This window comes from Condylostylus longicornis, unplaced genomic scaffold (assembly GCF_029603195.1).
Source record: "Condylostylus longicornis isolate FDR11 unplaced genomic scaffold, ASM2960319v2 ptg000004l, whole genome shotgun sequence".
NCBI classification, from domain to species: Eukaryota; Metazoa; Arthropoda; class Insecta; order Diptera; family Dolichopodidae; genus Condylostylus; species Condylostylus longicornis.
Genome location: NW_026577973.1, coordinates 8,133,901 through 8,145,978, shown reverse-complemented (window position 1 = coordinate 8,145,978; position 12,078 = coordinate 8,133,901). Strand labels below are relative to the sequence as shown.

The 12,078-nt window shown below is 25.2% G+C and overlaps 1 protein-coding gene across 1 annotated transcript in view; it reads right to left on the bottom strand.

Moving 5' to 3' along the window:
• The window catches only part of LOC129612798 (MATH and LRR domain-containing protein PFE0570w-like), a 50,893-nt gene that overhangs the window by 32,359 nt on the left and 6,456 nt on the right, over positions 1 to 12,078 (bottom strand). Inside the window, exons 3-4 of the mRNA XM_055526578.1 lie at positions 10,652 to 10,738; positions 10,483 to 10,534 (exon numbers count right to left, since the gene is read on the bottom strand). Coding sequence (XP_055382553.1) covers positions 10,483 to 10,534; positions 10,652 to 10,738 — 139 coding nt within the window. The remainder of the gene's footprint in view (positions 1 to 10,482; positions 10,535 to 10,651; positions 10,739 to 12,078) is intronic.

The following is a 12,078-nucleotide window of genomic DNA, read 5'->3' as shown; positions in this document are numbered from 1 at the left end:
TGTATCAAACTGGAATAATATTTTGTTTTTCTACTACTATGCTCTCTAGTTTATCAGAGCGCAGTAAATAGACTTTTATATTTTAGCCAGATTAACCAGTTAGTTTAAAATTCACTATAATCTAAATTTATAAAATAATTGTTGAATATAGATAAGTTTTCTAAAAATGTCAACACACATTTTAATTTATATACATACATATAAATTGTTTTGCATTCTGTTGAGGGCATATATGTACTTTAATTGCTAAAACTATTACATTCAACATTTCATATTAAACATTCGTTTGCATTTTGACAATAATTATAGATTTGTTCCCCCTTTTCATCTTTCGGTCATTAGATTTCCTGCCATTAAACTTTTTAAACAATTTTGCTTTTGTTTTCAAAATTATATAGCTACGTACATACATACTATATATTGTTTTGAATGCCAATTTAAATAAAATATTTAGGAAACAATTTTTTGTATCTAATGCGATCCAGATTTAACACAGTCTGTACGCTTTGTTTTTTTTTTTTTTGATAAAATAAATGTATTGTTTATAAAACGAATAGAATAGATTAAATTTTTCAGGAAATAGAAAATAAAATAAAATTTTAATTATTTATTTTAGAGCATTCAGTAGGATTAACTTTGGTCATATAAAAGAGAAACTTGTATAGCTAAAAAAATTTTTATTATTTAAAAAAACTTAATTGAAAATTGTCGCTGTTCTAATTTTAAGAATTTTATGAAAACTCGGAGAAACCAATCGAAGAACTTTATCTAACTCATTAGGTCTTTAGCAACAATATTTTTAGTACTTTTTTGTTTTCAGATTTGTTTTATACTTTTTAATTAAAAGTCTTGCAATTTCTCAACAAAATTATTTCTTGAAAAATATCGAATTTTGACAGGAGTGAATTTAAGATAGGAAATAATTTATAACAATTTTATTGATCTTTAATTTAATAGGAATAATACCTTAAATAGCAAAAATATTTCGTATCGAATTGTTTTGATCTCAGTCAAAAAAATATTCTTGACAAAAGTAGGCTTTCCATTCTTCATATCCAAACTTAACTTTATTATAGATTAACGAAGACAATTGGACACTTCAAAACTTCTAATAGATCTACTATAGCATCGTATTACAAAATTTTTTTACCCTCAGGTTTATCTACAATATTTTCTTAAGAAAAATGTTAAAGGCAATCTATTAAACGACCGTACCCTTTTTTAATTTTCTATTCCAGGACTCTCCATTCCAGGACTATAATTTTGAAAACTATGATATAACATTGTAATGTATATGTAGCGAAGGAAGAACAAAAGTTGTATAATGAAAAAAAAAATATAAACAAAATAACAAAACTACAACGATTGCTCGATTTGAATTTTTTAACAGACCATTAAATTTGATTGCATCTTCCGCACTTTATAATACTAAAAATGAAAAACAAAAACAAAAAACAGGCAGAAAAAATGGAAAATTGCTTTTAGCTTTTTTGTAAAAGGGCCTATAATAGTCGCTGGAGTTGTATAAAAAATACATAAGTATAAATAGTTTCAAATAAAAATCTACTTTTTTCATTTTAATTTTTTAGTTTTTATTTCAAAAGAGCACATGGTTTAAATATTATTTAAAATAGGATTTTAATGCCACACTTCATGGATGGCAAATTCAAAATAAATTCAAAAGGAATGATCAGAAGTTAAGGACAAAGCTATTTTCATATTTTATTTATTCATTTTTTTTAATGTATAAAAATGTTTGTTTAAATTCGATTTTGTTAGAAATTGAATAGATTACGAAAATAAAAGAAAAAATAATTATTATTTTAAATATTTTATTTTTAAGTTTACTTTAAATTGTAAATAAAGGGTGAAATTAAAGTAATGAAGGGAAAAATGGTAGAAAAAGAAATTAATGTTTTATATTTTCTATTGCAATATCATTACTCTCAAGTAGTCATGTTATAAGATGAACGATGTCTTTCGAAACTAGACTTTATTAGATAATTTTATCTGCAACATGACTACATTAAATCAAAGGTTACAAACTATATTTTGTAAACTTCGATTTAATTATTTGAAACTAAATTAAGTTTACAAACAAACAGCTTTAATATTCACTAGCTTTTCAGTACAAGTCATATTTGAGGACTATACTTGAAAATTGCATGTGTGCTGATTAATAATACACAGCGTTTGTTGACTTAGGCAATAAATATTGAATTGCACATTTTAAGGCTTCATTATTTTTGATGATAAAGGAAATTAGATTTTGTGAATTACATTTTAACTGATATCATAACAATTAAGCAATATTTAAAGTTGTTCCGAGAGAACCCATATGATGTCGTATATGAAAAGAAAACGATGTCATAACAAATATTTTACTGTTTGCTAAAAACTGGTCTTTGCCTAATTTTAAATTGATAAAATCCAATAATTTGAGAAAATATTGAATAATTGCGAGTATTAAAGTAACATTTATAAATTATTTTAAATGTATTGTATAATATTAAAAAATTTTTAACATTCGAACACTCTTTACATAAATTAATACGCGTATATAAGCAAAACTCCTTTATATTTTATACTAAGCCCACATGTGGTATCTTATAAGCATAACTTATAAGCATAAAAAATAGAAAATGAAATGAAATTAAGAATAAAATGATAACAAAATTTGGTGAATTTAGTGGTGTATAAAATACAAAGAATATTGACTCATATACAATACGATAACACACGCCCTAATATGTATACACATATTTGTCACTCCTATTACAAAGTTAACATTTGCTAATAGAAAACGGATATCTGTATGGCAAAATATACGTATGTAATGAAAATTTTCCACAAAACGGTGTGCATATAGAAAAGTACGACTATATAATTTTCAATCAGAATATTATATATCAGAATATATTATATATCAGAAGCTTGACTTAGACAACTTTAATTATGTAGCCCCCCCAAGTCAAAAACTGGTGCAACATTTTCTACTTTTACTGATTTATGTTGAAAGTTTAAACCATAATAATCTCGTATTCACAATAACTTTTTCTTATATAAAAAAACTGTAATATATAAATTACACACAGGCATACAAAGATCAATTTTAATACATATGTAAAATAAAAAAAATAGATTTGTGTTTTCTATTCTACATACCGGAAACCAATTAAAAGTTGTAAAAATCCAAATTCATAGAAAATAAAAGTTTAAAAAATTGCTTCAGGACTTTTTTCAAAGGGAGTTTTTTTTTATTGTTTTATCTTGTGTTTAAAAAAATATTTAGACATGATAAAATCATAATAATTTTCCTTTTTATTTTTTATTTGTTTTGAGGAAAAATTGAATTTTATGTGGTCAACCAGATTTAATCCTTTTATGCTGTTTGTAAACTTTTCATGTATTTTTGTTTTCTTCTTTATAAATTTAATTTTTTAAATTTTCTAACAATATTTATTTTTAAATCTTATTTTTAAAATTAAGTAAATAAAAAGTTATTTAAGATTAAATTTTTTTTCTTTTAAATTTCATTTGAAATTGTTATACAACTTTTGGTGGGTTTCATTGAATAACATTTGAAACGCAAGAATTTTCGAATTGTACGTCGACTTATATTGAGAAATAACAATGAGTTCATTGCTTTACAGAAATATTGAAGACTAAGGGCTACAATATTTTTGTAAAGCAATGAATTTTCTTCCATAATAGAAATTAATAAAATGACAGCCAACTAATATTGGTACATCAACAAAATCAACTAAAATTTAATTTCATCATCAGTTTGGTTTTATGGACGCTAATAATAATTTCCCTAAAAAAAAATTACACCATACTCGAAAACGTATTTGGTCATTAATATCACCTAAAAATATGCAAAATTTTCAATTTTTTGGAAAAAAAAGGAAATAAAGAAGGAAATTTCAAAAGATCGAATTCCTAAAAAATCAATTCGCATTTGACTAGCTCGTATTAAATAAAATTTTGCTTTATAGGTAAAACTCAAAATTTTATTTCAATTATTAAGGTAAAAATTTTGTAAGAAATTGTGCTTTTGCCCTTAATTTACCAATTTCAAAATAATTTTTTTACTTCACTTCCTTTTCAAGTGTAATTAAATTCTTTGAAATTTATTTTTCCTAAAGTAATTTACTGATTAATTAAGTAAAGAATTTTAAAATGTTTGATGGTTTATCCATTTAAGGATTTTAAGTTTAATGTAGGCTAAAAAAATTTCAAAAAAAAAAAAACAAACAAGCACAAAATTAAATAAAAATAATATTGAAAAACTTTAGAATATTTTAAATTAAAATTTATATCGAAATTTTTATTTTTGGAAGAAGTCTGCCCTAAAGGGTTACTTGAGAAAAAAAAATATAAATAATCTAATTAAAATAATAACCAAGCATTAATACGAAAAATGGAAAAATATTTTTTTTAAAAACATTTTGTTCTCCCCTTAAAAAAGAACACCTTCCACAATTATTTTATAAATAAACTAAGACCAAACAAAAAATCTAAAGATCATAAAATTCAATTAACTTTCCTCCTTTTTTCACATATCTAAACACACTTTTTTTAATTATACAAAAAAAATTCTTTTATTATATCAAACTATAGGATTCAAACAGATTCTAAAAATGATTGGACGATAAGAATGATAAAATTAACTGTAACTGGAATGTTAAATTGTTTGATGTGTTGCCAAAACAGTATTTTAAGAATTTTTTATCAATGCAGCGAAGACTTTGAATTAAATCTGTGTTGTAACTGACGGAAAACGAAATAATATTATGCCTGTATAATTTTCAGCAGAATTTTTATTTTATAAAAATAGATTTAGTTTTCTCCTTGAGCACTAATCGATCCTCTGTTTAAAATCTACGCATGAATTTCAGTGGGCATATCATATTCAAATTTTTTCATATTCAAAGAATTTCTCCCAAAAATTGCAATGAATGGAATGAATCAAAGTCGATCGTACAATTGTCTGGCCAATTTGTTCAGTAAATGTCATTTGCACAGACTGCGTAACTTTGCTTATCTTTTGAACAGATTCTGCGAGAATGATGCGACAAGTTCTAATTCCTTGTGGAATTTCTCCAGGTATATGTTTCGAATTTAAATTTCGGTTAACATAACTTGCGGTATAAGCGGCTGCGTTAGCTAGGAGGAAAACTGTTCCATTGCTCATAAACTATTAATGACCGAAATGTATGATTTACCAAATTTTCTTAATAATGTTTTAATGTTTTTAAATAAATTTATGTTCAGGAATCTTTCGACTCTATTCAACTAAAAACAATTCTTTTTTGCATCATGATTTTAATTAATAACGAAATAGAAAATTTATAAAACCCAACTCTACTAAAAAACAAAATTATTTTAAATCGGAAATATTGTTTTTTTTTTAGTTTATTTACATTACTTGCTTTGTTTTCTTTAAAATAAACCCTACCAACTAACTTTCTGTTATTTCGAAACTCTTCTACTAATTACATAATTTATACTAATTAAACAAAATTAAGTCAATTTCTTTCCTCTTCACTACACAAAACATACACCAGCTAACTGCTTGATTTTTAAGATCACCCTCTTCTCGCCCTCTATTATTAGAATTTTTAAGTTCCTTTATAAAGTTTTTCTATGTTTTTGTCTCACTTTATTCCATTATACAATTTTTATTTTCATTTTATACTCAGCTCATATTGGACATTCGAAGAAGAAAAAAATTAGAAATCTTTTTATAAGATTCTTCTAATGTTCAAAAAAAAATGTAAGAAAATGAAGAAGGAGAAAATTGAGAAAAAAGAAAATTTAGAGTAAAAATCATCATTTCCATTTTATCCTTTTCATTCTTAATTTATTTTTCTAGCTGTATACATAATGAAATCCCAACATTTGCGTTTTTGATTAATAAATGGCCAAATTAATTACTTTTTATGTTCATTTAGTAACAAGAGAAATATTTTTTTCTTTTATTTTCTTTTTATATTTTCTAAGAAATTCAATTTACCACTTAAATACGTAAATACTTACTTGTACCTCTACAATTTAAATTAACAATATTCAATGCATGGACGCTGGGAGAATCAAGAGAAGCACAACAAAGGTTGTTGGCTTTCCATATTCTAAACCCTTATTAAGGTGCATGGGGTCAACACAATGATCGAATTGGAAAAAAAAAATATATTAAAGAGCTTCGAAAACCTCATAACTTTACTTATCTTCCCCATTTGGTGTTAGCTACAAAAATTTTTTTCGAACAGTAAATCGATGAACTCGTACGCGTCTCAATGATGCAATGAAAAATTTGTTGCAAAATCAGATTGTAAGATAAATATAGGGGCATGGTAACCTTGTTATCAAAAAATTAAAATAAAAGAACAAGAATTAAATAAGGGGATATGAAAAGGATCTCCATTCTTAATATCAGACATTTTAATTTCTTTCGTGATTTTACGAAATAACACGCACAAAAAAATTATAATTAAAGTAATTTTGGCCAATAATAACAATCACCGTCTACATTATGCATATATACAGACTTCGGTTCAGATTAAATTTCGCTAGTGTCAAGACTTTTACGAAATAGGGAAATGATATTCAAAACGGAAACGAGAATTTGATGATTAAATGGAAAAGATAAACTAAATAATTTTAGAAGAAAATTTGAAATTCATATTTTAACACCAGTTTAATTAAGGAAATTAATTTTCATAGAACTTTAATTGAAACAACAACATTATCGCTTCTATAATATTTTGATAAAGCTACAGTAGATGAAATGAAATTCATTATAAGCTAAAAATGTAAAGAAATTTTCATAGATTTCGTGATTTTAGAACATTATATACAAATTTAGGATATAAGATTTGAAATATGAAAAACACCTAAACCAAATCGATTAGAATAATTAACAGAAATAATAAAGTCTATTATGATTGCCACTAAAAGGCAATAAAAATTATTGATTACATCTAAATAGTTTTACAAACCCAAAAGAACTTCTAAATTAATTGCTCATTTAGTTTAATTCATAAGATAAGATGAATGATGACAATAATTTCGATAATTTCGTTAAAACTTGATTGCTGCCAATATGGGTTATATAATTTAAAAGAAATAAAAAATAGCCGAGAATTATTGTTATAAACCTTCTACGCTAATTTTCTTGCATAATAAAATCAAATCACTTAAATTAAAAGTTTTGCATTACTTTTGATCACGAAATAGCACTTGAAAAACATTTCATTTTAACGTACCTAGTTGATAAAAGCGTTCTTAATTAAATTTGTGTGCATACTTCGAAATTGGTAATTTTTAAGAAATTATTAGAAAACCAGTTCTTTTAGTGCAATGTGTACAGCGTTTTTCGGAAACAAGTGGGTCTGTCACTTATGAGCATTTTGAAAATATTTGATAAATAATTCAATTAATTTGTTGTAGTTTTATATAACACTAAATTCAGTATCTTAATATTATTTAATACATTAACATTGGTTGCTAATTGGCCCATACACATATTAGTAACAGTGCAACCACCAAAAATAAATTATCTTTAATCATGTATGAGTTGACAAACCAGCGTAATTTCTTAAATAATTGTTAGCATATAAAAACAATTAAACTGCAATTCAAAACAATTAAACTGCAAGTATACTGTATTATCGTAGGTAAGCGTAACTAATGTTATGTATTTCATTAAAAGGCAAATTATGGTCTTTTATTAAGGAAACAGCTTTCGATCACTGCCATTAAGGAAAGTACAACTTAGCAGAAACTTTAAATTACTTCTTTTTTCAAAAATTCGGCACGCATAGTCTCTACAATTTACTAGAGCTGCTTCAAAATTTTCAAATATACATGGTTTCACACATACGTACGTATGGAATACCTGTTTGTAATATGTTATACATAATAAATTTCCATAATAATACTAAAAGTATGCTATTTTCATTTAACTCAGATATATACTCGCATGTATGTATTCATAATACAGTTTAAATGCTTTTGTATTACTTGTTATTCTACAAGGGCTAATTTGATTAAGGCCAATATTGATTTATTCACACTTTTACAATTAGCTAGGCATTAACAGATAATATTTCATTCATTTATTCATTTATTGCCTGATTCGTTCTTCTTTTTTGCTTTTGCATTTCGTTTATTCATTCATTCATTCATTCATTCATTTTCATTAATTAAATAACATCAATTAGTGCCATTAATAAAAGAATAAAGAAAATAAAAGAGAAATGAAAAACTTTTACAAAAAATTGATTCGGCCTTTAAAAAAAAAAATTTTGCTTTTCTGTTACTGGGAATTTTCATAAAGGATAAACAGAGGTCGTTTTGGATTAAATGATTTTCTTTTTCGATAACAAAACAAAAAGCACCACTAACTGTTATATTTAAAGGACTTTATTAATTTTTTCTGCAATTGATGTAATTTTTGTCAAATAATCGTCATGTGTTTCAAATAACTGTTAATTTTTTAATTATTTGCTAAAGTCAAGTAAAGAAGTATACTTATATCTTAATTCCTTTCCTCAATTGTAAGAGTCCTAATTGAGCCACTGTTTAAACTCTCTAGTACTGAATTCCTACTGAATTCCTATTGAAGGATTAAAATTACAGTTTGTTTCCATATTCCTGCTTTTAAAAACCGAATTCGGCTAGTACAGTGAAACAATTTTAAAGTTTATTCGAAAATTCTATATACAAAATAGGTATATATACAAATAATTTATTAATATATGTATATATAGAAAATGTTTTGTTATGCTTAAATATATACAGGACATATCTATTTTAAGTATGGTCCTATGTACAATTGTTTAAGGCCTTATGGGGTTTTTGCATAAAATTAGTGCTCACAATTCCACACGTTCCAAAATATGGAGATCAATTTCGACCGTTTGTTTTCTTTTTAGCTCTAAATTTTTGGGAATTTTTGGTATTACTTATGCTTTTGTGTGTGACAGACTCCTGATTTTGTATGGCTTTGACAGGAATATACATAATAGAAATAAAATTTTTGAAGGAATATAATATTAAGAGCTTCTGCACAATACTTATATAGGGATATATCCAACGACATAGCAATGTGCTTGTGATTAGAAAAAAAAATGTTCTATTGAATTTATATATCCAAACTTACATAATATGTAAGTGTGAATTTAAAATATTTTCTTTTCTAAATCAAAATTTATGGAATCAAATATGCAAGTAATTTTAAAAAAAAAAATTAAAAAATGATTTAGTTTACTCTAAGAAATCAGAAGAAGTGTTAACTTAACAAATTGTGTATTTTTTGTTTATAAATTTCAGGTCAAAATTCTATTACGTGAAATAACTAGATAGGACCTTAAACATTAAGTTTGTGGCTCAATTTTAGAAGTAAATATCCATATGTAAATTATTAATACTATTGAAAAACAATTCCCTAACATTTTAACAAGTTTCGAATTTTTATTATTTTATCATTATAGCAATGCATTTCCAAGCAATTTGTGAAAATTTTACTTTAACTTTAACTTGAATAATATCTGATCCAGATCTGCATAAGAACTATTATAAACTGAGAAGAATTCACTTCAACATTCCTTGAAATAACATTACATATTCCTTCAGCTATGCTTCGTCACATGATTCGTAAATAAGTGGAAAAACATTATATGCAACTTTTCTTAAATTGGAATTCTTTAAAAATAGTATTTGGCAGAAAATCGATTTCGTGTTTATTAAAAAATTCTCAAAATTTTCACATCACATTTAATCGCATATTTGTTTTCTACATAATATATTTTACATAATAACGCATATGCATACAAACGAATTGAAAATTGTGAAAATAAACAATGTTGACGCCACTTTGAAGACATTTTCTTAAAACTTACATACATATTTACAAAGAACATGATAGAGAATGTTTACAAAAATTTTATACGTTACATATACATAAATGTACATGCATGTAGGAGTATACGAAAAAATAATTTTTGCTATTTTACAAAAAAATAAAAACAAATACAGACTAATGCAGTATTATAGATTATTTTTAAATCTTATAGAATAAAGTTTCTCGTGGAAAAGTTTAATTTCAAGTATTAAAGTATGCAACGCCAGACAAAATATTGAATTTGTATTGATTTGTGTGGCAATTAAATGTTACGTGAATTCTGCGAATGCTAATTTGGATTTATTTGTTTTATCAGGTACTGTCCAAATTTTGAGTATATATACAAAGTGGTCCTGTTCTCGTGTAAACGCGGTCGTAGGGTACCGTTTTAGAATAATAGTTGTTCAAGCATAAAATTTTGAGTTAAAAATCTAGAAATTTTTAAAAGAAAGTTAATTATCTTAAAATTTCGCCTTTTTTCCAACTCAACCTTGTAGTTTCAACAGTTACAAAGATGGCTTAGAGTAACTATAATATTTTTTATAACAGATACAATATGTTTAATTATTACTTACCGTTTTGCAAAATCTTCAAATTTAAATAATTTTTCAACAACGCCTGTTTCACCTGAAAGTAGAATTAATAATTGGTTATATGCGTCTAGTGACTTCATCATTAATTTTGGTATTTGTAATTCGTTTACATTCACTTCGCTATCTTAATTTAATATTTTATTGCACTCACCATCTTCTTCAGAATCACTAGCTTCGTCCTGTTCTGCATTCTCATTTTCCTGATCTTCATTATCAGATTTGGAAGTGATTTCATCAACTGTAAAGAAAATTAAAAAGTTCAGTTTATAGTTTCTTAAATTTCAGAATGAAATCAAGTGCGTGAGAGAACGCAAATAAAGTATTCCAAATAGAAAATAAATTTTTAATATTGCAGAAATTTTTCGATTTTTAGTCAAAAACCTGTACTACATACTAGAACTTAACGTAAATCATATGTGTATACACATTTTGGTATATAACCAAAATATTTTAGAACTCTATACCCATTATGTATACTTATATACAGGTATAAAAATATTTGAATCCAATTTTCGTGCAAATTTTACTTGTTCGTTCCGGAAAATGGGCAACGCATAAATAAAAATACACAAAAAAAAACAAGTAATAAATAAAATAAATGTAAAAAATTTTGAACAAACGATCAACCTTTCTTACTTTTAAAATTCCCTGAAGGAACATTTAAGCCAATTTATTTTCTAAAATCAGAATAAAAAAGAAAATAAGGATGAAAAAAGTTATATAGTATACAAAATAGTGGACAGAAAAGGACACATGTGATAACTGCTGTTAAGTACATATAAGGACTTTTGTTTTTTTTTTTTTTATGGACGAGTTTTGCTTGGATGTGTACGCACTAAATTTTAACATTAACATAGAATAGAGCCCATGTAAACAAGTTTTTAGTTCCTAGAAAATATTCATGATTCAAAACTCTTTGAGTAAACTTTTACTAATTTTTTTTAAAAGGATGTTTCTTTTTGTACTACACAGGAATTCGTAAGGATTCTAAACACAAAATATAAAGAGAAAATATTTTCACACTTTATTCGTTTTTTGGACTCAAAGTACAAATTTTATGTGTTTAAATTTTTTTTTGTACTAACGACTTTACGAAAAAATTTTTAAAGTGCTTTACGAAAGTTTGATTTGGTTACGTAAGACATTACATTTAAAAATTTAAAATTTTAGTAATTTCGCACAACACCTTGAATGCTGCAGCATAAGTGGTTCAATTCATGTGTAACCCTTCTGATTACGGCAATGAAATCTATTAAGAAACAATTCCAAATGTTAACCCTTAAATTAGGTTTAAGTAATTACTACAGAACACACGCTCAAATCAAAATTGATAATAATTACGAGGACCGTTTAAGAAAACGGACGTATTTTAATTTTTATCGGTTTTTCTAATGAAAAGATTTTTAAGATTATTATTATTGCATAAGGCTTTTGCACTAGCCTTCATACTCCCTCTTTTTAAAACTTTTCCAAACCGCATATCTTTTTTAATATTTCATTACTTTGCATTTTAAAATATAAATACAATTTATTTCCGTAATAATTTTTTCTATTTATAATCATAATGCGGTTTATCGG